At 39.8% G+C, this 27,732-nt stretch overlaps 1 protein-coding gene across 6 annotated transcripts; it reads left to right on the top strand.

The window, feature by feature from the left end:
• Positions 1-898: 898 nt before the first annotated feature.
• Positions 899-26,090, top strand: MARCHF7 (membrane associated ring-CH-type finger 7). Of its 6 annotated transcripts, none has more exons than XM_081928952.1 (12): positions 899-1,116; positions 1,791-1,870; positions 6,808-6,963; positions 10,751-10,909; positions 13,450-13,624; positions 14,082-14,246; positions 15,353-16,460; positions 16,975-17,144; positions 18,516-18,625; positions 20,241-20,354; positions 22,710-22,758; positions 25,222-26,090. In XM_081928952.1, exons 3-12 carry the CDS (start codon positions 6,811-6,813, stop codon positions 25,281-25,283), a joined length of 2,265 nt encoding a protein of 754 aa, XP_081785078.1. In that variant the 5' UTR covers positions 899-1,116; positions 1,791-1,870; positions 6,808-6,810; the 3' UTR covers positions 25,284-26,090. The 6 variants fall into 6 exon arrangements, 4 of the variants coding, with proteins under 4 accessions (XP_081785078.1, XP_081785079.1, XP_081785077.1 ...); XM_081928953.1 differs by having other exon boundaries at positions 1,817-1,870; XR_014172560.1 differs by lacking the exon at positions 1,791-1,870 and having other exon boundaries at positions 18,516-18,648.
• The last annotated feature ends 1,642 nt before the right edge of the window (positions 26,091-27,732 follow it).

Here is a 27,732-nt window from a genome sequence, read left to right on the forward strand (position 1 = left end):
TTTCTCCACACGTAAGAACTTCTCTAGTTCAGTAGGGCTGCAGTCCCGTAAAGTCAGCTGTATTGAACTCCACGCAGCTTGCTTCTGAGATGTGCACAGGATTGCACTGTTGGGTTGCAATCCTACAAGATAGAGGACCCAACAAACTTTAACATCACCTACATGAAATTTAGGGACGCGGGTGACGCTGTGGGTTAAACCACAGAGCCCAGGACTTGCCAATCAGAAGGTCCGTGGTTCAAATCCCCACGACAGGGTGCGCTCCTGTTGCTTGGTCCCTGCTCCTGCCAACCTAGCAGTTCAAAAGCACGTCAAAGTGCAAGTAGATAAATAGGTACCACTCCGGCAGGAAGGTAAATGGCGTTTCAACCCGGAAGCTGTATGCCGGCTCCCTTGGCCAGTAAAGCGAGATGAGCGCCGCAACCCCAGAGTCGGCCACGACTGGACCTAACGGTCCGGGGTCCCTTTACCTTTTACATGAGATTTAATTCCAGGCGGGGACTTAATTTGCAAACGGATCACTGAGGTATTTAAATTGGGATAAATACAAATTAAAACTCGTGTGTGTGTGTTTGTGTTTTGTAGGGTGGGGTGGGAGATGCAGTGTAGTAGTATTCTAACACCTCTAAAACCGTCGCGTGGACCTTGCACCATTTAATTCAACGAGTCTCAGCGACCTGTACAGATAGAACCGCGCGTGCGCACACACGCGCGCACCCCGGGCGTCATTCCAGCAAGTGACGTGCGTCATACGTCACACGCCCCAAGGGTAAGTGCGGTCCCACCCACAAAACCACAAAAGCACCAGCTCTTCCGCTTTCCCGGCAGCCTCCGGGCGCCTCCTCGGCACACATCGACCTCACCGGAGATAGTCACGAGATAAGGGTGGGGGGGAGGGTGTTGTATGTGCGTCGACGCTGGTTGTGGCTCCTGCTCTCGCGAGAGCAGTTTGGGGAGAAGCTGGCGGCGAGTCGGGGCCGTTGGCTCGGCGGTGATTGGCAGGCGGCGCTGGGTGGCTCCCTCCCCTCCCTCGACTCGGCGTTGAAGCGGCCGCCATTGTCGGATCAGCCAGCAGCTGGAGGAGGAGGAAGCAGAGTCGGAGAGCGGCAAGCGGCGGTGAGCAGCTTGTGTCTCGTGTTCCGTGTCTCGTCTGGTGGGGTGGGGGGCACATGGGGCGAAGCGGGGGCGGTGCTCCGTGTCGGGGCTGGAGGCGAGGGCCACCGTTTTGAAGCTGGAGGCTCCATCTTGTGTGAGAGTGAGTCGGCAGGAGCCCTTGGCCCAGTTCTCGTTTTCCCTTGTAAGGCTCTGAGGGACTGGCCTGACCCTGGAAACATCGCCCCTTATCCAGCAGTCTTGATGGCTACGTATGCAGAAAATAAAAATAATTCCTCTCAGGCAGGCGTACCTTTTTTCCTTTTCAAATGCTTCCCAACCATGCAGTCGAGGAGGTGAACTGGAAATTCTCACTGGCTTTCGCCCCATAAGTGTGCCAAGAAAAAAAAATATGGAAGGGAACATGCAGACTCGTATTACTGGTTTTCAACCGTAGCACTGTAAACATAACATAACAACAACAACAACACACGGAATACATATTAATTTGCATTGCCTGTTTCAAAAAGTAACAGTAGGGAAAGATACGCAACTAGGCTCGTTGATTTAATTAGTCCTCTCCATAGAGATACATGTGTTATGGGGTTGGCAATAACTATGCAGCCTCTAATACCCCCCCAACCCTTGCCCTGTTGTTACGACATGCTGTACTTCTTTCCATTTGTCTTCATCATCAGGTTTGTGTCTTGCCCTTCCTCCCAAGGTGTATACCTGGTGTTATTCCCTATGTTATCCACGTGTCAACTCTGTGACGTAGGTAAGGCTGACAGCAATGGGCGTTGGAATTGAGGCCCAGGTCTCCCTAGCCCATTTCTGCATCCAGTGCATCCCTTAGTTTCTCAGCAGCATTTGCACGTCTTTGATTATTTATGTCGAATATATGCTCTGGAACAAGCTTTGACTGATCTAGCCTTTACGGCATTGCCTTTCTCTTCCTCAGCTATGTCCCATGGGACAGCTTGACACAGATTCTGGGGCTGCTCTGATTCTCTCTCCCCCCCCCCCCCCCGAAGCTAATGGAAAGATCCTAGTTTCTCCTTTTCCCGTTTCTCATGTCCCATTGTCTGACATTTTGCTCCCACATCCTTACAGACTTGATTCCTCTTCTGCAAGGGGGTTACAGAGACCATTGGCATAAAATTGTCAGCAGCCTCACAGGGCTGCAATTTTTGTGTGCCTCTGCATCACTTGGTGAAGTTGCCCACAGATAAGTACTGTGTCACCATTGAAAAAGTATTGTGTTTAAGGTGGCATAAGCTGATAAACCTTGGGTTGTGGTCTTTACTCAGAAGTGGCTTTAATACAGTGGTACCTTTGGTTAAGAACTTAATTTGTTCCAGAGGTCCGTTCTTAACCCGAAACTGTTCTTAACCAGAGGTACCACTTTAGCTAATGGGGCCGTCGCGCCACCGTTGTGCAATTTCTGTTCTCATCCTGTTCTTAACCCGAGGTACTATTTCTGGGCTAGCAGAGTCTGTAACCTGAAGCGTCTGTAACCCGAGGTACCACTGAATATGAAAATCTTGATGTTACAGTGATAATAATAATTTTTTATTTATACCCCGCCCTCCCCAGCCAAGGCCGGGCTCATGATGAACATTTATGTATAATTTGTTCTGCATTTACTACAGTTATGTAATGTAACACTACTCCCTTGTTTAGGACATCCAGCTCATAGTGGCCCCAGAGAACAGTAAGTTTTGTTTCCTGCAGCCCATCCTGAATTAGTGCTAAAATTTGGAGTAGTGCTATCTTACTGGTAAACAGCTAGTTTAATCTGCAGGGAACTAGATCTGTTTTCAGTAACTGCTTTGACTAAGTTTGCTCAAGTAATGATGTTTATCGTATGTGGGTATGTTAGAATTTGCCATGAGGATGAGAAGAATCCTTACATTGCCCCAAGATGGCTGCAGTGACTTAATGGAAGTGTTGTTATATTAGTTTAGCTAAATTAGTGCCCTAGCTTTATGTTCAGACTCCTGTTGGAGAAACATTGAACATGAAGTAGTTCATGATATTTGCTCCCTAATAATTTATACTCTGTGATGTTTTCCCCAAGACCGCCTTCTTTGTCTCAGGATGAGATAATTGCGAAACTGCATTAGAAGGGAGAATGCAGATGTAAAAAATTGCCCCTCAGGAGAAACATTGCTTAATTAGATGTGTTCTGTATGGAACAATGTGTGTTGCAAGTAGGTCTAAATCATCACTGTCAGTGTTGCAAGAGTTTTTTTGGAAGCAATATTGCAGGGAGGAAGTTAGGGAAGTTCTTAGAGCCAGCATCAATAGCAGGGTTTTGTTGGTAAGCTGCAACTTTCTTTGCTGCAACTTCACTTTACCATCTTCAGAATCTGTTTGCCATGTTCTTTTCCTGCCATTTTAAACAGGGAAGGAGGTTGGCTTCTTTAGCTGGATATAGTCTTGCTTAGTTAGAGACAGTTTTGTTTCCTTCTTCCTCCAGTTTTTACTTGTCTGGGGCCAAGTTAAACATTATGGCAGCATGAGTGTGGGTGGGGTGGGAAAGAAAAGCAATACATTAGTCTTCTTCAGAACTCTTTTTACCTAGATATTTTTATCCCAGTTGGGGTTACATTCTGTTTTGGAGACAACTGGGATGAAAATATAAGGACGAAGCAGTTTGGTGAAGCGCAGTGGTGTGTCCACTATGGGTAATTTTCAGCTGACATTTGATAACTTTTACTATATATTGCACTGAGCACCTCTGTTTTCTCCTAAGAACTTCAGCCAAACCCATTACCTAAAACGATCTCTTTCTTGGATACAGAAAAAAGACAAGCGATAAACAGTTTGTATTGTTTTCAACATTGTGTACTCATGACTTTTACATTGCTACTTCATTAAAACCTACTTTTAGCTTCAGGCACCATTCAAAAGACTTTTTTGTACAGTTATTCAGTCAAATTTATAAGCTGCTCCTTGAACTATTTGAATGACATTAGCAAAGTATCTGTACTTAATCAACAAATGTGTAATTGGATCGATCTGGTAGATTTGAACTCTCAGATGCCTCCTTTTAAGGCCTCTCATCAAAAGTGCCTTCTAAAACTTTAGCAGCTGCTGGGTAATGTGAGAGATAAGATAATGGTTAAAGAGGAGGCAGTGATAAAAATACAGCAACAGACTTAATCAGGGAGAGAAAGAAATAGTGGAGTCTCTTAGGGAACCAAGTTGGGAATCAGGGCTGCTTAGTTGACTTCTAACAGTAATTGGTCAAACTTCATTGAAGGGAGATACCAGTGAGCCATGCAAAGATGCAGTGCATTTCAAAGTACAGTGGTACCTCGGGTTAAGAACTTAATTCGTTCTGGAGGTCCATTCTTAACCTGAAGCACCACTTTAGCTAATGGGGCCTTTGCTTCTTCTGCTGCTGCCGCTGCGCGATTTCTGTTCTCATCCTGAAGCAAAGTTCTTAACCCAAGGTACTGTTTCTCGGTTAGCGGAGTCTGTAACCTGAAGCATCTGTAACCCGAGGTACCACTGTACAGATGCAGGGAAAAGGAGATTCACTGCCGTGACTGCCCTGCTGGTGATGGGGAAAAGGGGTAATTCTAGGAGCATATAGTGACACTTTAGATCCATTGAATCCAAATCCTCTTGTACTCAGAACTAGGAGAAAGCTATGTCAATTTTAGAGGACGTGTAATTCCCCTCTCCATTGGAACCAGTGGGTAGGGGTGGTACCTCTTTCAAGGACCCTCCCCCTTCATAAGATTGCTCTGCCCATAAACTTGGGTAGATGATACAGTAAATATTCTTAAGTGACTCAGTTCTGAAGTGTACAGGATATTGTTGGCAGGACATGAGCAAAACTTCCAAAGACATCGTAACTTTTAAATGGCAGCAATAAAATAGCAGTTCAGCAGAGGAAAAATATTTAAATGTAGTCATTGCAGAAGCAAACATAAGAAAAAATACAGTTCCTTAGAGTAAAATACAATATGCAGAAAAAAAATCATAAATGTATAGATTGAACTCTAGTTTTGAGCACACTGCATCTTTTTGAATTTCTGCCCATCTAGTCCTCATCTAGTCTGGATGGGCGCATGGAAGCAGTCTTGGGATAACTGAGTACCTGACCTGGCTTGAGTCCTAAACCAAACATTCACAAAACATTATCGTGTGAATACAGCATGAGGCTTCATTACCTCAGACAAACATGCATGTTATGCCTTAAACTTTAGAGTGGAAGGTTATATGTGTATTCTTAACATAACCAAAAAATAAGAATGAGGAAGGTACTGAGGCCAGAAAAAGGAAGGAACTGGTTAGATGCAACTGAATGTGCTCAAACCAGAAGGTAGTGCTTGATGAAACTTACACTTTTGCGTCTGCACACAAAACCATCAGTTGTGACTTCTCAGAAGTTGAGGGAAGAGTAATAGGAAGGGAGGAAGGGGCAGTCATCTTTTTAAAAAAATACAAAAGGGAACCTAAGCAGATCATCACCATTTTTTGTCAACTGTTGCCTGTTGTAAATATGTTGAATGAGCAAAAAGAATTTACGTTTGCAGTATAGCACACACTTGGCTTCTGATTGACTTTGGTATGTACAAATGTTAGCATACTGTGTGTCTATGGCCTGAGCAGGTGCTGTGTTGGCGTACTAGTGTTCCATGTATAGTGGCCATGGGTTGCATTTAAGCAAGACACTAAGCATGTGCAATGATACCCAGGAAGTTCTTACAGTCTGAATGTACAGCAATAACTGTACGTGACTTAGAAAATCACAAAAAGCTCATTCCCCCAAAGCCAGGTGAACTTGTCTGTGCACATTTGTGAGTTGATGGGAGTGCTGAAACAGCTCTGTGTGCTTGCTTTTTCTTGTTTTTTATTATGAAGTAAGCTACATTTCCACTAGGTTACACACAGGGTATTTACTTTCAGGGCTGTATATCTTGTGAACAGCTTTTGAAATAGTTTATTTATTACCAAGGTTATATGAGCTTCTTCTAGATAACCAGGTTAATAACTTTATTAGATGGTAGCAGGTGCTCAGTGTTGACCTTCCTGAAGCTTTATTATGATACCTCAACATGTATGACTTTTCTACTCTTGCATATCATACATTTCAGAAATGCCAGCTTCTTTAGGTTTACTTCTAGTAAGTGCTTCCTTGTAGTTTTTAGCTGTGACTTGTCAAGCTTTGACTAGGTATGTATTTGTTACTCCAGTTCTATGAATAATGTCATCAGAGGGGAATGGTTGTCATTTTTCTGATCAGGTAAAACTGTATAGTAAACTGGAACCCAAACTGAAACCACTGTTGTGACATTAATTGGATAGCCACTTGTACAATTTGGAGTGTTGTTCTTAAAGCCCCCAAACTTCTACTTGTGTTGTGTCTCTTCAAAAAAGTTCAGCAAGTGTTATAGCATTGTCCAGACTTTGATTTTGTTGCTGTTTAGCGACTGTAGGAAGATATTATCCATTACAGTAGACCAAATGATTAAGAGGCTGCAGTTTATTTCCAAGTTTCTGAAATGTATATATTTGCTTTGTACTTAGATTTAACCTTAATTTGTTGATCCTCAGGTTAGTGTATAAACATTTGTGCAAAGCTTAATGTTACAAGTCATATGAATGCTAAATTTATAACTTGTATTGTTGTATTACTACAAAGAATATGCTCCATTATCTAATTGGAAATATAAATATTTTTTTCATATTGCATAGAATATGGAATCAAAGCCACCAAGAATTCCAAGGAGGGTATCCACTCAGCCATCCAGTTCTCAAAGTGCTAGGACAGGAGCAGGAAATGGAGGAACCAGTTTAACTGACTCATATCTTACAAGAGAATCTTCACTTAGATTGGAACCTGGATGCCAAGTAAGTAGTATTTGATGGTGATACATGCTTCATTCAGCTTCCGCTTCTGAGTTTCTGCTCAGGAACAAATGAGTGGACTTAAGTTGCATGAAAAGGGGATATACCTTGCTAGGAAAAAGAACTTTAATTAATCTGTTTAACATGTTAAGATATGATCATGATAAGATGTCCAAAAACATCTTCTGAAGCCTTGATAGATTTATTTAATACCAGAAATTCTGTCACTTGGCAGTTTGTGAATGACACAGATCTCTTCATACTGATTAAACCTTAGGTGTATGTATTAGTCCTTTATACAGATATTAATGGTAACTTTTATATATTAGAACAGTGTTTCTCAAATGTGGGTTCCCTAGCTACTGTTGGACTACAAATCCTATCATCCCATACCACTTGCCCTGCTTAGCTAGGGATGATGGGAGTTGTAGTCCAACAACAGCTGGAAACCCAACTAAAAGTGCGTTCTCAAATGCACAAATCCTTTGTCTTGGACAAAGGAGCCTGAGTGACAAAAAGTGTAAAAGAAGAAAAGAAAAAGGGGAATGAAGTTTACAGCTATTAAGCCTATAAAAAGTATGCTTATTGGTTTTGGGTATTACGCATATCTCAAGGAAATAAATAAAAAGTGTTGTTAGCTTGATTGTCACATCAGAGTTCTGAAATTAAGGTTTTTGTGGAAACAAGCACAAATCCTGCACACCTTTTTTAGAACGGTAAATTTGGTTAAATTAGTCTAATCTCCCCGAGTATTATAACTGCAGTGGAAGGACAGGCTATGCATTTTCTAAATATATATTTTTTAAATCTGAACAAAGCATAAGGGCTACATTCTACTCTTTAGTGACTACTTTATAGGGATAAGCTTAATTTTTATATAGCATTAACTGTGGTAGGCATGCAAACCATATATATCTTCTCCCTCACAGGATGGGTGCATTAATGTGGGGTAAGGTAGGTTGGGCCATAATCCCAAGGGGTATTAGGGCAGAGATAATACTTCTTTGCCAACTCAAAAACTGAGATGACCTGTGCTTTGTGGCAGACTTAGCCTAGCCCCATGATAATGATGTACAAATAACACCTTTTATTATTTTCCATATTAGTACATGCCATTTAGCCTTAAACAATATAATGCTATCCCTGTCCCTGTTATTGGGTGGTCCATTGAGAGACCACATGACCATCTCTGAGTGCAAAGCTCACTGAGTTCATTCTGTGACCCGCACTTTCCAGTTCAACATATAAACATTCTTTCTGCCACTTATATTCCTTCCCCACCTGATGGACGGACTTCCTACAGGGCAAATGCAGCACTAGTAGTGCATGCTAGGTTTTGTAAGTTATTTGGTGATAAGTTCTTAGTAAAGAAGATTGGCTTGTTTCCATAACTTCACAGTACAAGCAAGCAACTGCTGTACTGCTGGAAAAAAACACTTCTTTTTTCCTCAATTGCCAACATACTGTCTATATTGTCAATATACTGTCCATAATTAGAATATATATATGTGGCCTTGGAATTTCTCTTCCAAGTTTACTTTTTTGTATTTTGTATGTGTAGAACGCTAGACTACATAGTGCAGTATTGCTATTTTAAAGCATTATCCTAAAACAGGGGTTGGCTTCAACTGAAAAGTGGTATTGGGAAATAGTTTATTTTGTAGGTGCTTTTAGCTATCTTTTTTGAAGAATTAGCAGAATTAAGCCTCTAAATATAGAAATGCTTGTGGCTATTTTAAGCTTTAGCATTTCTCTGTTAAGAGTAACTTACAAAACAAGGACTTGGGCAAGGATTATAGCTCTTTCTCAGTTTGTTTTCAGTAGATTATATAAGCAGGAATTCTCCTGTGGGAATGTTCTTAAGACTGTCTTACAGGTATGACTACTTGTAAAAAAATGAGTTGCATTCTTGCAACACTTTAAAACTTAGTTGATGCTTCCTGTAAGTAGGCAATTTAACTACCATCCTTCAGTTGAAAGGATGCTTTATTGAATTCAGTGTGATTTGATTTTAAGTAAACATGGGTAGGAAGGGGCTCATAGTCATATTTTCTTAGCCCAAAATAGAACATTTAAAATGCTTCAAGGCCATTTTCTCAAAGCGTTTTAAGCTGCTTATGTGAAATAAAAAATAATCAGAGAAATCAGCCAATAGCAAACATATGCAGTCCTCACAGAGGGTGGGCAAAAAAACACAATTTCCTCACTATGGTAGGCAGAGCATTCCAGAGCTACAAAGGTAATATCTAGATAGCTGTGTGGCTTGAATCATATCATATTCAAACAGTACAAGCCTGTGGTTCGTACTGGTATATGCATATTGAAAGAAATGGTCATTTGGGTATATTGGACCCAGACACTAAAGTCAAAGCATTTTGAATTTGGTTTGATAGTATATAGGCAGTTACTGCTGCTGCAACAGCGCAGGGTTTAAATAAGTGTTCCTTGTAATATCTGTCAAAAGATGGTTCTGGTTATTGTAGCAGATGAAGTTTTGAAGTCCTTTTCATGGACAGCCTATTTAAAGTTCATTGCAGTAGTAAAGCCTAGAAATTATAAAAGCTTGTATCAGGGTAGCAAGTTCAGCTGCATGTCTTGTAATATTCTACAAGACATTCTGCAAGTAATATTCTATTGGAATTTTTTGAGAGAGTGATCCGTGAACGATAGTGATTATTAGGCCTTCAATGAAACACCTAATGGGTGTTTGGATAATTTCAATGGGATAATTGAAAATGAATATTCAGAGTATCAGAAATGTCAAAATGTGGCCCAAATGAAATGTAAGATGAACAAACTTTGCTTGGCTTAAACCATCTTCCACTTAAGGGCTTCTGGAAAGGCAAACGTGAAGAAGGAAGTGAATAAATGCTGTCATACTAGATAGCTCTTCCTCACAAGGGAATTTTCCTGGACTGTTCCTTACCCAACGTACTGTAACACATTTCAAATATTGTGTTGGGAATGTTGACCTTATATGTACAGGTACCATGTTCCTGGTGTGGCATATAAATTTTATTTATTTATGTTACTATTTATTCATTTATCCCACCCATCCTTCGGAAGGAGCTTGCTATACAAATACAATCAACACAGAACAATAATAAAACCAGTGTAAAATCAATATTTTAAAAAATGCAGTACAGCAGGATGCCATTGACTGTACTGTAAAACTCTGCTCCAATTTAGGTCTTGGTTGCCAGTATATCAGTGTTAAGCACACCAGCACTGCTGTACTCCCAGCCACAGGTCCCTGGGAGGCTAATCTTGCAGTTAATTGCAATTCCATTTATTTGTGATGATAGATATGCTTTGCATATTTTCTTTTATCCTGCCTGGTGCAATGTTCAAACCAGCTTCAGGCAGTAGTCACCATGGTGATACACTGTTAGCAAGATATTCATTCCTCTTAGTCTAAAGGAATCTAGTAGAGTAACAGTACTTAACTGTCAGGTAAGTAAGTACACCGAACTACACCCAACATTTGCAGCTTTTAAACTGATAGCTTGAGTTCATTTTTAAAGATTTCCATTCTTGGACTAAAGTACAAATCCTACTGGGACACATTCCTTTGTGTATATATAATTGTGGTATATCACAAATCTATAAAAGTAATCGTCCTTCCTCCAAAAAAGTACAGGATTTGCTCCACATTATCCAAAGTGTAATACTCTGGGTACAAACATAGCTTTTATGTACTTATTAAAATCATAAAGATGGTAAGGATGGTAGCCATAGATGGAACTCAACTTGATGTCTTGAGCAGAAATGTGACCATATTACTTTGTAGGATTCTAGTCGGTTGCATAGTTCCAGTAGAGACTGGGCAATTGGAGAAAGAGAAGCATATGAAAGCCCATGGAAGCTTCCAGCTTCATCTCCAACTCGCTACTCAGGAACACTTGATCGTCCATGGTCTGGAAGATTGTTGGGAAGCAGAAACAGACTGGTAAGAGCTGTTTGTATCCTGAATATTTATTTTAAATGTTTTCCAAGTTTGCAGTCGCATTAATTTAATTTCTTGTAAGTAAGTTTCAAAGAAACATTTACAGATAGGTAGCCTTGTTGGTCTGCCATAGTCAAAACAAAAAAAATTCCTTCCAGTAGCACCTTAAAGACCAACTAAGTTAGTTCTTGGTATGAGCTTTCGTGTGCATGCACACGAAAGCTCATACCAAGAACTAACTTAGTTGGTCTTTAAGGTGCTACTGGAAGGAATTTTTTTTTGTTTCAAAGAAACATGCAAATGTTATCAGTTGTCTAGTTTTGTGTTAGACTGCAGTTGGATTGCAGAAATGTAGCTTTCTCTTAGGAAACTAAGATGTCTAGAATTGTATTAGAAAAATCCAAGCATCTGTAAGTATCTGTGCTTAGCCATTATGGACTTTGTAGAATCCTGTTTTGCGAAGATTACCCACAAATTACTTAGTTTTTGCCTAACAACTCTTTCCCTGTAATATTTTGCCCATACCCATTGGGTACGGAAGCTCCACTTTTGTACTCATCTGAAGAAGCAGTTAGATTGGCAGACATGAGAGAAGGCATTCTTGGGGTGGCCTCCAAATATGGAGATTAAGTACAGCATTTTGTATGTTATTTCTTGTTTTTGTTCAGGAAATGTTGTTTCCCCCCCCCCAAACAACAACAACAACACTTTTTACATTGTAACAAACAGTGCAAACTTCACTTTTTCAGTATCTGCATTCAGTCTGGAAGTTTCTAACTTTTGCTCTGTGAGTTACATTTCTGTGTAAGTGCTAGAGAACATGTTGTGAGCAGAAAGCAGGGAATGGGGTGGAAGAAATGAAGGGAAATTAAGGAAGGAGACATGTGTCTGCAGCCGCCTTGAGTCCTTGTCAGGGAAAAAGGTGGGATATAACAAAAAGAACAACAACAATTCTAACATAGAGAAATATAATAAAAAATAAGCACACAATTATAAATTCACAAGCATATTTATATTTGATATAAATAGTGCTAAATTTAATTTAAAGAGTTGGCATTATTTCCCACACTAAGACCCCAAATTAACTATTAATTTAGATTTAGATGTATATTCTGCTTTAACTATCACAAAGTGGCTTCCAAAAGATAAAATATGAAACCACATAGCTATTAGAACAAAATAGAATACATGGGAAAACGCTTAACACCAGCAGAGAGGCATCCTAAAAGCTCTGCACAGCTTTGACAAAGCAATGCTACTGCTGCAAATGCTTTGTTGCTAGTAGATGAAAACCTTTCCCTTGGTGATGGTACCTTATAATTCTTCAGATTATTTTAAAATGGGAGGTGGGTGAAGGTGGTAACCTGGGTAAAGGCACTCCAGGGTCTAGGTTGCAGTCATTTAAGTTGCAGTCCTGCACACCAAGGGTGGGGATCATATGGCCCTTCTGATCTTGCACTATTAACTTCCATCATTCCTAACCATTGGGGTTGAAGAAAGCTGGAGTCTAACAACATTTGAATTTCCACAGGTTCTTCAGCCCCTGGTGCTGTACATACTTGCCAGGAGAAGCCTCACTGAACTCTGTGAGACTTTTACATGAGGAGATATGCTTAGGATAGTACTATTAAGACTTGAAAATTTGACGCAGATTCAGCCTAGAATCAAACCAGCAGCTAATGCAGATAAAAAGAGCAGGTGTTAACAAATGTCACATCTGGTTCCAACCAGGAGCTGCACTATGGCTTTCTGTGTCTGATGACATTTTAAGGGGCAGCCACATGAATGCCTAAATTAAAATCCGAGAAGATTTCAGAGCATGTAAGACATTAGCTTCTGAATGTGAAAATGAATGATAGTTTAAAAACAGTTTTAAGAGAAACTGTGCTAATTGAACTGTTTTCTTTAAAACCTGTTGAACTGTGCTAAAGGGATTGTGTATATCCTTGAGAATGGATCTAAGCATGTTGTCTAAATAGTAAGAAAAAACCTTTTAACTAGTATTACTTAACAGTGAATACAGTCATACCTCAGGTTGAATGCGCTTCGGGTTGAGCGCGTTCGAGTTGCGCTCCTCGGCAACCCGGAAGTAACGGAGCGCGTTACTTCCGGGTTTCTCCGCATGCGCAGACGCAGCGAAAAGTGACGCGCATGTGCGCAGACGTGCCACCGCTCCTTACATTTACTTCTAGATGTGAACGGGGCTCCGGAACGGATCCTGTTCGTATCTAGAGGTACCACTGTAGAAATATCAAATCCTGTGTTTCTGGTTGTTGGACTTGGAGCCCTTTGCACTATCTCTGATTCTGAAGCTTGCTCCCAAGTCTTTAAAAAGAGGGAGGGAAGATCACCAATAGATATTAGACTTATTTTTAATACTTTTAAGGGTAAGCCTGCTCTTTTTCAATCTCATTCATACAAGCCCTTTTCATTATATAACCCAAGCATTTTCACTTTGATTTGATTTAATATTCTGCTAGCTTATTTTTTTAAGGCCCAGTGATTTGCAGAAAAGTAGTAACCTTTCAAAACATTGTTTGTAGTCTACATCTTCATCTTCACCTCTTACATCTTCTTGGTTTGGCGAATCTGAAAGAACTCAGGGATCATATTCTTCAAGACTGCATAGCCAGCAACAGGATACTGATTCTAAGAGACCTAAACTTTCTTATACATCTACCTCTAGTGTGAGAAATAATGGTTTAAACACAGTTTCAGGTAAGTGATGTGCTAAAAGGTATAAAATGATGTGTATTTATTTTGTTTTATACTGAAGCTAGCTTCTTGCTATCCATGCTCTTACACAAGCACAGTTGTCTTGTGGAAACTTAAAAATTAACAAATGTTATGGCTTTTTGTGGGGTTGAGTCTATTTCATCAGATGCATATAGCATCAGATACTATTATTATGCTCCTAAAATATCTATTTGGGGCAATGAAATACATATAAAGCTTTTATTCCACAACCAGAGTTTCTAGTATAGAGTGGCTTTGACTGATCGACAAGTAATGGCAATATTGCCATTACAATAACAATAACTATATTGTTGTGCATAATTTTCAGAAGAGAAAAGTGTATTCCAACCAGGCCTAAAAACACAGCAGTAAATATTGTGTGTTTAAGACTTTTATCAAGGAAGCAAGAATACATATGTTTTTCACTTTTTGATTTTAGATTCCCCATGGAGATACAGCGATGTACCCAGATCTTCATCCATGGTACTTGGATCATTAGGAACTGAACTTGCAAGAGAGAGGAGAGAGCTGGAAAGAACAGAACCATCTATTAGCAGTCTTGTGGACTGTAGTCGCAGAAATGGTGACTTTTCAACTTCATCATGTATGTATTGTTTCATTCTATTTATGAGGTTCAGTCTATTATCTGTTTTTGCTTAGATGAAGACACTGTTCTTGGCTCACATGGCAGGATAGAAATTTCAGGGGGTTTAGAATGTTGCTAATTGTGAACGGCAAAGTTTTACTTAAAGAATCCTTACGGGTTGAATGTATTGGGCCAGTTTTTTTAAAAAAACTTAACTTCTAGTCCTGTAACTAGTTTAAGCTAATAAAATAGCATTATTGAACAGTACTAAGGATATGGCTTCCTAATTGTGCACTGTCTCCAGGGATGCATTTGTGGGAGGAAGGTATGCTCATCCTAGGTTTGGGGGCACATTTGGAATTTTGAGAAAGTGCTGAGGTTGTCAGTCCTAAAATGGCTGCTGTTATGGGTGTGGCCTATTTAACACAAAATAGCTGTCACATCCAAAAAAGTAGAATAAGAAAAGAGATGGGGGGGTGGGCATGGTTCAAATTTGGTCAAAACAATTTCAAAAACTTAGAAATGTTAATTCTTGTTGCTTCTCTTCTCTTCTGCTGGTGTGTCGCTATAGAGAAAATAAAATATAACTGAACCCAGGAGTAATTTTGAATTGCTACAGCCCACCATACATGTGTATAGTCACAAATAAAAAGACATAGTTAATGCTGGCTGGCAGTTATTGTTGTTGTTGTAATATTATCTTTATGGAATAGAAAAGAATAGAAATACACAGAAAACAAATAAACTTACCAGAGTAGTAGGGCCAGTTGCTACTGCACACTGTCTAATTTCTCAAATGTTGGTTGTGAGAATAAAATGTGGAGGGGGAAGGCTGAACCAAGTATGCTGTCATGAATTTCTTGGAAGAAGGGCATGCTAAAAATGGCATATATCAATATAATCAACCATGTTCTAAGCAAGACCAAGGGTTGTAGCTCTAGCATACTTACATGCCAATAAGCCCCACTAAATTCAGTGGACTTATTTCTGAGCAAAAATGCATATAATTGGGGTCTAGTTAAAAATGCACTTCTTGGGCTCTAGTTAATAATAATCATATTTGGTTAGTCTTATCTACATAGCAGTATTTTACAGTTGACTTTTTGTGATTCTTATTATTGTAGATCTTCAGGAAAGATCTTCTGCTTCGTATGCACAGGGAGCAAGACCAAAAGAGAACTCACTGAGCTCTTTGAGGCTGAACACATCCATGAACCGCCAGTTGCCTTCTGAACATCAGTCATCATTACTCTCTCGAGAGCATAGCTGGAATTCAAGATCTAACTATGTCCCAAGAGAAGTAGAATCTTCTGAAAGGAATATACAACCAGAGTTTACCCTTGGTGCCATGAGAAGTGGAAGCGGTTCCTCAAACAGTTCTGAAAGAGTTATGCCATCCCAAAGGTCACTGAGTGAGCCTCCTGCAGATACTGAAGGAAGGCGTACAACAAGACAACTGTTGTCTCGTTTAGCTTCTAGTATGTCATCAACATTTTTCTCAAGAAGGTCTAGCCAGGACTCATTGACTTCAAGACCATTAGGTTCTGAAGATTCAACTGTTCCAAGAGCTCATTCTTCTACCCAAGCTAGTGCTACTAACACAGTTACAACTTCTGAAGGCACAGAAGGGCAGACTCCTGATGTTTCTCAGGGATTTAGCTTTCTTAGAAGACGATGGGGCCTGTCGGGTGTTTCATCAAATCCTAGTTCTGATTCGGAAGCTGAAAGTTACAGACCCGATTCTGAAAGTAGAAATTCAGGTTCTTGGCTATCATCTTCCCTGAGGAACAGGTGCACACCTTTGTTTTCCAGAAGACGAAGAGAAGGAAGAGATGAAACTGCAAGAACCTCTACCTCTGAAACACCAGCTAGATCACTGCATCTTTTCAGAAGAAGAGAACCTGGTGGGGAGGTATCTCTTGAAGCACAAAGTGAATCCCTCAGGCCTGTTGCCAGGCCACCAACACCTGCAGTACCTAATGGTGCTATGTCTGTTGCCTCTGGGCCAGATTCAGCGCATGGTAGAAGAAATTCAGGAATATCAGGAATGTTTCCTGGTTCTCTCTTCCGGTTTGCAGTGCCCCCAACCCTGGGGAGTAATTTGTCTGACAATGTTATGATAACTGTCGATATTATTCCTTCAAGCTGGAATCAGCCTGATGGACAAGATAATGACAAGTCAAAAATACTATCCTCAAGAGACCCTGAAAGGCTTCAAAAAATTAAAGAGAGGTAAAAGCACTATTTCTATAGCTTTTTAAATGGAGTTTTAAATCAATTATAAAACTGATACCATGTACCAAGAGATCTTCAACTTTTTTTTTTAAATGTTGGTTTTGATCCTAAATTGCTCCTCCGTTTTAACTGAGGTGGGGGTGGGGTTTTCTGCCAACTTGCCTTCATCTGCAGCCCTGCACACCATTCTTAATGCTCCCCAATCCCCAGGAGCGGACTTAGGGGATGTGCAGGGGGCTGTAGATGGAAGAGAGGGCAGCAAGTCTCATTTGGTGAATATCACCTCTTTTGTTCATGCAAGGAATGTTAGGATCTAAGGCAACGTTCAAGGCAACGTTCCTAGAGATGGTATACGCCCCCTAGTTAATGGTTTCTCTTCAGTGCCATTAATAACTTGGGTTGGGAAAAGCTTCGTGATTGTCTCACATGTGAATGTGATTCAGATTAATGCGTTAACATGTGAAAAGTATTCCAAGTTTTTTCTGCATAATAATTGTTTCCTCTTACTTAGCCTCCTTTCCGAGGACTCTGAAGAGGAGGAGGGAGACTTATGTAGAATTTGTCAGATGTCGTCTACTTCTGCTACTAACCTCTTAATAGAGCCATGTAAATGCACTGGAAGTCTGCGCTATGTTCACCAGGAGTGTATGAAAAAGTGGCTACAATCCAAGATTAACTCAGGTAAGGCAACTCCTTTTTAGGACAAGATTTTTTTCTTTGCTCCTGAGTTGCTCTTCCATTGACTGAAGGCTTGATGCAATGGGGACTTCAAATACCTACTTATGTTTCTGTTTCTGTTTTTGTGTGTATATATGACCATAGAGAGACATACCACACTCTTTATGCTAGAGCATCACCAACCTTTTTGGATAAGGGGGCATATTTCAAATTTTGAGAGTGTTGTGGGACCAGTAACAAAATGGCCTCCATAGGGGCGGGGTATAACACAAGATGGCCGCCATTGGGACATGCCTTAGCATAATGTTAGATAATAGTCATATTGACGCTTTTTACATAGTTGTATTTTCAGACTATACAATGCTTAATCTGTTTAATTTGTTACTGCTATACAACTGTTAAAGGCACAAGAACCCTGCCTCCCCTTCCCCTTGCCAACCCACCCAAAGTCTAGGCTGCCATCCTGTACCCACTTACCTGGAAGTAAGCCCCATTAAAGAAAAATGCTTGCTTCTGAGTAGATTATGTATACAGTTGTACTGCATTGAACTATATAATGAATTCTTCATGAATGCCTATTCCTTAGTTCCTGCACAGCAGAAGACATGCCTAAATTTCTTTGAAGAGTTTTCACATTTGTCTTTAGCGGGGAGAGGAATTTTGCAGAAAATAATTTATAGTATCTATTTAATCTCAGATGAACCCCTCACAGGAAAGATGGATCCTGGTTGCTAGAGGAAAAAGAAAGGGTGATTTATGGCGATTCAAAGGACTAGAACTTAAGACAGAAGCGGGGAAATTGCATTAAAGGGGAGGGGAAGATTTGCAATTATTTAGGACCTGAAGGATTTCTATTCATTTACCAATCACAACTCTGACTTCATTCATTGGCTAAAACCACTGACAGGTGGGAGCAGCCAGGCTGAGTCATTTCACAGAAATTGGCTTGGAAGAGTGCCTGTGCTCTGTTTTGTAACATTTTCCTGGAAGGGCTAGAGATGCACTTTTTTAAAAAGAGAAGGCTCAAAGAGGCCGGGGCTCTTTGACCAGTGAAGGACTTTGCTAGCACTGCGTTAGCAACCTGCCCCCTCCCCCTTATATGAAGCTGTACATAAATTTATACGCTTCAATGAAGGAGAATATGATGGTGCTAGTAAGTGAACTGCGAAACATAAGTCATGCAGCTGAAACTTATGGCTGTTTGATCACTGGCACCAGTGTATTCTACCTTGCATGTTTATTTTTTATTAATGGCTCAGTTATATAAACAAAGATAAACCTATCTTTCTGTTTGTTAGTGTGCTTTCATATGCCCAGTTGACTCAAGAATGCCTTCACTCTGAAACAAAAAGTGTAACTCCCTTGTTCCCTCAGGTTCTTCACTGGTAGCAGTAACTACTTGTGAGCTGTGCAAAGAGAAGCTGCATCTCAATCTTGACAATTTTGATATCCATGAGCTTCATAGAGCACATGCAAATGAACAAGTTAGTATATTTTGGCTAATTTGGTAAGTGTCAGTTTTGTGCTGTGATTCGGGACACTTTTTTTTCTAGAAGAAAATATCAGTTCAGGTCAAATTTGATACTGAATTTTTAATTGTCCTAAATAAATCACAAACCACATTTGATATCTACAATGCCCGTTTAGAATAACATGTCATGTGTGTATATCTTGGGCTTTGTGTCTGTGTGTTTGTGTTCTAATTTTTTAATTTTGGGGGGCGGTAACTCAGTGAGCATCTGCCTTGCATGCAGGCAGTTCTGACTTCAATCCCCAGCATCTCTAAGTAGGAATGGAAGAGACCCCTGCCTGAAACCTTGGGAGTGCTGTTGCCAGGCCCATGTAGACAATGCTGAGCTAGATGGATCCTGTGGTCTGATACAGTATGAGGCAGCATCCTACGTTCCTAAGACACAATGCAAAACAAAATAAATGGGAAGCCAGAATGAACATCATTGATAAAGTGACCTCACTTGCTGTGTGGTCCAAGATAAAAGTTGGGATTATGGAATAGCAGAAACAAACTGTCTTCTGACAGTGACAGTGCAATTTTATCTCAAAAGATGTCTATAGGATGAACTCTTAATAATATGTCTGTGGAAGCATCCTCCTTCCTCCACGCTTACCTTCCCTCATGGAGTCTGAAGGGAGAGTGTAGTTCACCTGAATGCTGTCACAATCCTCCTTTCTCAGTGAGAGATTGTGTAGCTTTCTAATAACGGGGAGGATTTTCAGTCTGAAGCAAAAAGTGTTACGTACTTGCAGTTCCATTTCCCATGCACTATGCGGAAGGTCATGGGAGGTGATAGGACCAGACACCATTAATGAATATCTGAGTAGCCTTTAGACGCACTTGGAGAGGGCAGCGCTAGTTTCCATTGATAAGTAAGGAGACATCAATGGGGCATTAGTCATAAGCAGTGTGTGTGCTGATGCTGAATATATTTCCCTTCTACAATTTTACAAAATAGGCTTAGCAAGAGGTGCTAGGAGAATTTTTAAAGACAAGGGGTAGGTCTGAGAACATTTTGGGGGGGCGTGGCGTGTTGAAAGGCATACATGTGCAAACCTACCTGCCAACAAGTGAAATTGCTAGTGTCTTTGACAGAATCCTCCCTGTCAAACAGGTATAATATACTTGTGCATCTTTCTAACCAATATGCAGATGAGGCCTTTTTGTGTCTCATATAAGTTTTATAAATGTATAACGCATTTTGCTTCTGTTTTTTAATACTTTATGCTTATTTGATGCTACATTTAATTTAGAGTTTGAGTTTTGAATATTTATCAAGGGCACCCTTTGTTTTGCAGAAAGGAGCCCAAAAGACTTCCCATTATTTAGTGTAGCTCTCAATTTTCTCAAGATGTCTACTTAAGTATAGAATTAGTCATTTTAGTGAGGTGTTCATTTACTTGGAAGAACGGTCTTTACAAAGCAGTTTCTTTAAAAGTGCAATCATGTTAAGATTGAAATCTTTGATGGATATTAAGCAATAAGGCTCCTGCATGTGCTGGGATAAAATAATCAGTGTAAAACAGCACTCATTGTGCATTTAAGACAACTTAAATGTTTGACTTGATGATACCCTCTTTCTCCAGGCAGACTATGAATTTATCAGTTCTGGGCTTTACCTTGTAGTATTGTTGCACTTGTGTGAACAGCGCTTTTCAGATATGCTGGGAACTACAAGTGAGGCCAACACACGTGTCCGGGTAAGTAAGTGGTGCAAACAGCTTCTGTGGCAGAAGCAGATTGCGACACCTATTAAAGCATGTTTTGATATTTTCTCGAATTTTGTACTGGTCAGAATCAAAAGCCACACTCCCAGCTGGGGCTTTCTGCTCATCCCTGCTGCAGTCTCTCATGCCCCAAAGTTGCTCACAAAGGTCTGAAGACCCTCTGGAGATGTTATATAGGAAATGCAGCCATGTACACATGTTCTGTTGGCACAAGTCCTTCCTGCTTGCATATGGGGTTCTAGTTATTTCCTAAAGTACTGCTTAACAAACAAAGCCACACACATTGGAGAGATTAAATAGGCATTGGGTGGTATCTGAATGTAATTTTAAAGTTGATTAAGAGTACGTTAAGGCAGCATTTCCCAGCTTTGGATCCTCAATTGGACTCCATTCTTCTCCAGCCAGCACTACCACTTGTTCGGGATGATGAAAGTTGTAGTCTAGCAACATCTTGGGATCCAAGGACAAGAAAAAGCATATAGCAGGAGTGGGCTACATTTCCTTTGGAGCAATGTCTCTGAGTTTGTGTGTCACATGCAGAGAGTAGGTGGGGCCAGAGCTGATGGGTGGAGCCACAAACTAATCTGGAATAAAGGCTGTCCTGCATCCATGACTATTTCAGATAAGAATTCTCAATCTAATACAGGTCTACCTGAAGTAAGACCCACTGGGTTTTATATGGTTACATTCAAATTGGTATATAGATGGGGGTTTTTTCAGTGCAACAAACACATACAACTACTGGTCATGCAAGTAATAACTTCCTTACTTTACTATGCTAGACACACATTTATGGAAAAGATGTTCTTGAACATCTGGGAATAAAAAAACTACCAGCACTCACCAATTTATTTTTACCAAATAAAACACTACTCCAAATTATTCTGAAATTGCATCGAAAGAGAAAAAAGGAGGAAGTGATGGGGTGGAAGAATGGGGCAGCTTCAGGGGCATTGGGGGCCATATAAAATGAGGCTGGGGGGCTGCATGCAGTCGCTAGATTGCAGGTTGGCCACCTGTACTGGTACATTACTGGTAAAGGAAAGTGGAGGATAAGCATAACCTCCATGAACATGCATTAATTTTTCTATCCTAAAAAGTCTCATATACCTATTTGGGCTCATGAGCATCATTGTAGTTGCCCTTTTTTTCCAAACTACGAAGCCCCATGCAGCCTCTGCTTGTAGATAAATTGACCCACTGCCTGTTCTATCCACTTTCCAGTACTTTATACCTTTTTTGAGCAGACTTTGTTATATTTTTTCTTGATTGACCAATAAAAATCCCTAGAAATGTGCCTGTTTGGGAAAGGGTTTTATTTTATCCTCTAGCAAAGTCCCCTGGATGGCTGGTGCTATCAAGATTGACTAAATATGTAGGAGTTAATGACAACTATCTATGCAAGTTTTTCTCAACACCCACTCCTTCCTGAACAAGGAGTTTCATCTAATGATAGATTTCATTCTGTTACAATTATAGTACTTAAGCAAGATTTTCTTACACTCTTGCTTGCTCAAAGGGTGTCCTTGACAAATATTCAAAAAACCCCAAATCCAGTCATTCTAAATCATTGTTCTAGTTTTGGATCTGAAGATCTCCATGTATTTCCGTGAACTAAAGACGGTGCTCATCTTGTCTATATAGTAAACTAGACTGAAACTTGCAAGTAGGTTCACAGTCAACATATGTCCATTTCTAAGGCCTAGCTCATACAGTACTTTTCTACATGCAGTTAATAACTTCTGCATTAAGAAACTTAACATGTGAATTGTTGGGTCAGTTTTAGCCATGTACATTCCCACATTTTTGTGGAGAAACTTACATGTGTGAATTTCTGGCTCACAGATACAGATGGTGTTTCCTGGGCCTTTTTAAAGCCTCTGCGATTATCAGTATCCCTTCACCCCCTTGGCCCAGCTCACATGTTTTTCTATAGGTGTGCATTCATGGGGATAATTGGGACTCTTCATTAGCAAGATAGACAAAAGAAAGTATTATATACAGCACATAGTCATTCTGTGGAATCTGCTTCCATAACAGGTAGGGATGGCCAACAGCTTGGATGGACAAGGCTGTCTCCTACCTCCACTATTGGAGGCTGCATGCCTCCTACTACCAGTTGCTGGAAATCCCATGGGTATCTGGTTGGCTACTGTGAGAACAGAGTGCTGAACTACATAAGCTATTGGCCTGATGTAGCAGACTGTTCTTATTGGGAAAACTTAAATTCTTCCATGGCATATATATGCTTTGGGGTTTATGAATTGTTTTACAGGCCTGCGGTGATTTACAACTTTTAAAACTACCTTATTTCTGTATTATTTCTAGTTTATTAATCTTGCAAGGACTCTTCAGGCACACATGGATGATATTGAAAGTAGGTGGCTTCTGCTTGTTTTAGTTTTATTTAAAAGTCAAAGATGAAGTTTATTCTTGTTTCGTATCTTGCGATGTATAATGCTGAGTACTTGGCTGATGTGCAATTTTCACGCAGCTGTGACTGGTATATCTAATAAAACTGAAAGGGCAAAGAGTCCATTAAAAGCACTCATTCTTGACTGGATTGTTCCCTTTAGCAAGACCATTCTGAATGAAGAGAAACCTTACTGTCTCAATCTGACTTTCAGGTGGACATTAGGAATTTGTCTAGCTGTCTCCTAATGTCTGCCTCCGAATAACGTAATCAGGTTCTCAGGAGTGTGTATTTCTATAATGAAATCTTAAGTAACTTGTAGAGAGGTGTCCTTTAGAGGTAATTACGTTTTTGGGAAGGGCTGCTGCTTTGTAGGTGATGACTAACTTGGTCATGTCTAGTATAAACCACCTGACTTTCTGCTTGCATTTTGGACAGAATATGCATTAGCCAATTATAGCACCAGTAGAATAGCTGTAACTTACATTGCATGTTCGTAGTAATCAGTCTCTAGTATGTATCTATGCTGAAGTGTTAGTGAGGAGGGCCTGAGATCTATAGTTGCTTTGCCATACAGTCTGTGGTGAACCCGTTAGTGGATCAGCAAGAGGAAAAAGAGGTGAGCATTTACAGTTGTTAAACTTGAAGTTATTAGTAGTTTCTTGTTCCCTGTAAACCCTACAGCTGTACATTCCCATACCCCCTTTTCTCTTCCCAATGAGTAGGAATCTCAATAGTCTTTGATACCAACTGAAGTTGAATTAGTCCAAGCTGTGTGCTTCTTTTGGTTCTGCTTGAGCTGATGAAACCCTGATTACAGCAGAAGCCAGGAATTTGTGAGCTGGCTCGTAGAGCAGAATGTCTTCTTCAGTGTTCGTGCAGAAATGCTTGTATTTGTAGAGAGGAGAAATATAGTATTGCCAGGAACCAGCTGCCTTTATTTTTCTCTTCCTTGAAGCTCTCTCATATGTTCTTATTTCAGCCGTGCTGCTCTTATGGAGCAACACTATCTACCCTCCTTTAATCAGTTTCCAATAGTTGGAAATCATTTTGCTGCCCTCTTTAAATACCATTTTCTAGTTTGCTGCTCCTACAGCTATAGCTGTTTGGTATAATTTATTCTACTTAATGGATTTTTTGCTTCCTTTTCAATGAATTTTGGGAATGTGTAGGCCACTGACACACTTTGGGTGAGAGCAACTGGTTTGGTAGCTATTTAGAAAATGTATTGTACTTTAAACACAAGTGATTCTGTCAGACTTCCCATATGAACTGCCCTGGACCCTGCAATCGTAATCAGAGGCCCTTCTGCTGCATGTGCCACCTCCACGAGAGGTGTGGAGGGTGAAACACAAGAACAGGCCTTTTCTGCAGTGGCTCCCCACTTGTGGAATGCTCTCCCCAGGGAAGCTCACCTGGCACCTTCGTTACATATCTGTAGGCGCCAGGTAAAAACATTTTTCTTCTCCCAGGCCTTTGGCTAATTAAACAATCTATGGCCTTTTAAACTAGCGGGGGTATTGTTTTTGTATGTTACTATGGTATGTATTTTTGTGGTTTTTTATATTTTAAACTACCCTGTAATCTTTGAAGGACAGTATAGAAATTTAATGAAGAATAATAATTGTTTAGCAACTTTCCCTTTCTGAGGGACGTGGATTTAACCTTTGCTTCTGCTGAAAGTGTTTCAAAATGTCAGTTATTGTTAATATAGTGCCTTCCATGTACATGTATTTGTACATCAAATGAAAGCAAAATCACACAGTGCATCGTACAAAGAGTTATATCCAGCATAAGCATACTTTTAATAAATCCACAGTAATAATTGAATTAAATTAGAGTGTATTGATCCTAGTGAGTCTGCTCTGAGTATGACTTAGTTGGATAGAACTCATAGACTTCCTAGAAAACTTTGGACTGAAATGGTTAAAATAGAAACTAGGCTATTGTGGTGATTGGGAATTTCCTCTTAAATGTTGCTTAAAGGATACAATTAATGGGTACAAAAAAAGTATGATGGTCTTCTTTTAACAATTAAAAAAATAGGTTACCTTAGGACATTTCAGAAATACCTGACTTCTCTGATAATTTTCAATTCTTTTGTCAATAAAATTGAAAGCTTTACCCCCACCCATGCATTGGGTTTAAAACACATTTGCTTCCATTTACTTCATGGTGCTCATTAAATATTGATTTCATTTTAGCATAAGCATGTGTAGGTGTTTTTCCATTTTCAGTTCAAGAGATAAGATTTGTGTGTGTGTTGTGAAGCATGACTGTGGTTTTCAATTTAGGAAGCATTCTATTTGGAAACACTTAATTAAAATTACATATATGCTATGTTAAACATGTTCGTGTTCAAATTAAAAATTGCTTCCTGTACCTTAGAGTTGTAGAAAGGTTTTTGATTGGGTTGTGTACCTTCAGCAGCTTCTGATGATGATGATTCTGAAGATGGTGAACTCGACAGAACACTTGATGCTGCATAAATGTGAATGGAAGGACCGGGTGGATACTCAACTGGCACAAGTACCATCAGTATGCATATGTTTTGTAAAACACTGAATGCTATTAGATTTATGACGCATTGCTGAATTCAAAAATTTGCTGTTGCACATTGGTATCAAGAGACCTGCAAGTGTGTTGTTTCTCCTTTGAGATTATGACATGTATGCCTTCTTCTAAAATAACAGATTTTTACGTGTAAGGCAAATGATCTCCTTTTGTATAAACTTCTTACAAGTAATCAGTTAAACTTCTGGAAAATGTTTCTCAACTTTTGCTCTTCTACTGGCTCTAAGTGGTAACATTAAAGTGTGTTTGCAAGTCATGGGGAGGAGATAGTTCTGTGTTAGCTTTCCATTTTAAAACACCTTTGGGAAGTCTCTTTTATTTTGCTTCCAGTGTTAACCAAGGTTGAGTGAGGGAGTGAATGGGTTCTGTGAAGTTAGTGTTAAGTTTCTAAGTTTTTCTTGAGGAATGTTTAACTCAAAGCAATAAATTTGCAAGGGGCTACTAATAAGCGTTAATTATGGCTTTTATAAGTATTGATTTTGAAACTGCTGATTATATTTGATAATAATATTGTGTAGAAGTTCCGGTAAGGAATTGCAGCTGTAAACACATGCATTTCAGCATTCCTGGAAGGAATAAAACTTATGGTTTAGAATCTTAACCAAGCTATTTATCTTAATGAACCTTTTTTAGAACCCACATTCACTGCTGAAGCACTGGTTATCAATGTGTTTTCTAGTGTTGTCACTTGTTTGTTAAATAAAAATTACAATGCATACGAATTGCCTGCCTTCTTAAAATACAGTAGATAATAGTGTACAACTTGTCTTCTAAACTGCAATCTGCATTTAAGTTCTTTAAAATTCTGGGGAGAATTCAGCCTTGTGTTGTTCTGATAGTTGATAGTTCTGTCTACACAGGTCTTTCAGCTTGTCAAGACAGAACATCCTCCGCGCCTTCAGGAAGAAAGGATTGGGAGTAGTGACATTGTAGGATGCTGCTCATTATGTCACACACCATGGCCACTGGTGTGAATGAAATTTAGCATAATATGCAGGCCAAAAAGCCACAGTTCCATAATGCAGCAGGTATTGCAGTATGAAAGGAACATTTGGAAGACAGGATTGCAATGCCAGAATTAAAATCAAGAAAACTAATGAATTCCCCATATCTGAATACAGACCTAAGATCACCTTCTGAAACCTTTCAGCAAGGAAGGAGAGGCTGCTATTTCTAATCCTTTGCAGATGTTCTATAGTATGGTTTAAGTTTTGAAAGCTATTTAATGATCTAAGAACTGTAACAATAATCCCCCCCCTTCCAACCTTGGCAATTGCTGTAGCCGTTCTGATTCCAGGGAGAATCTCTGTAGTAGCATAGAGAGCAGTTGGCAGCGAAATCTAAATGGCCCTACTGTGAACACAGAAGGTTAGTAAACCCAGTTTAAAAAACGCAAGTCACCAGGATAAAACCTGAAATGATTTTACACTGATGTTGATGAGCTATATAAAACTCCCCTTATGACATGTTCAGAATTAAATTCATTTTTAAGTAATATTTATTTAGTGCCACCTTTCTAACCAAAATTGGATTGCTTTTTCCAGTGACTGGCATTTGAAGACTTACTAGTGTTAGATCGGTTAGGATGTGATGTCTATGGTAAAGTATTCAAATGATTGATAGCTTATTAAGTGTAATTGTGCACTTAAACCCACAGAGATGTGCAATCTGTTTAAGTGCTAGTTCAGTTGAGCTACTAGTTGCAATTTAACATACAGTAAACTTCCTGCATAGTATTGTCCCCTGCTCAATCATTTCAGGAATTGACGGTGCTTACTCTCTCAAACACACATCTTTCAGTACTTTGTTATTGTTTTACTATAAACTGCTTTATTGAACTACTTAATGTGTATAATGCTAGGAAGGCCTAATCACCTTTAGTCTCCCCCCCCCATTTGATTGCTGTGTACCCCAGCAGCTATTTGATGTATTTGCAAACTGGTTTTTGCAGATTAGGAATATTTCATGAGCCATATGCTTCTGAATGATAATGGGTTCAGTTGTCCTGCAGTATGTTATTCCTCTCCCTCCATTTCCTTTTTAAAGTTACAGTTACTAGCCACAGATGATACCATATGCCTCTATTCAAATGAATGAGCCACTTTGGGTTATCCTCACCAACATCTCAAAATAGGGTCGAGAGGAATAACAGCATTTTGCCTGTATAATTTTGTTTATATGGGTATACACTTTAACACTAGAATGCATTGTTTGATTTTGCAAAAGAAAGCATGACTATATTTCTGCAGGTACCCTCTCTCCAAAAATAACCGTTACAGAATGCAGTGGAGCATGTTGGACCCCATAGATTTCCCCCTCTAGGGATTAATGCTTCTCCATGGAGGTTTTACTTCAGCACTTGAA

This window comes from Podarcis melisellensis (genome assembly GCF_964234715.1).
Source record: "Podarcis melisellensis genome assembly, chromosome: 1".
Classification (NCBI taxonomy): domain Eukaryota; kingdom Metazoa; phylum Chordata; class Lepidosauria; order Squamata; family Lacertidae; genus Podarcis; species Podarcis melisellensis.

Coding starts and splice junctions, on each gene's coding strand:
- MARCHF7 (XM_081928952.1), top strand. CDS start 6,811: ATGGAATCAAAGCCACCAAGAATTCCAAGGAGGGTATCCACTCAGCCA. Junction 20,355..22,709: donor AGGCCAACACACGTGTCCGG/GTAAGTAAGTGG, acceptor TATTATTTCTAG/TTTATTAATCTTGCAAGGAC. Junction 22,759..25,221: donor ACACATGGATGATATTGAAA/GTAGGTGGCTTC, acceptor GTGTACCTTCAG/CAGCTTCTGATGATGATGAT.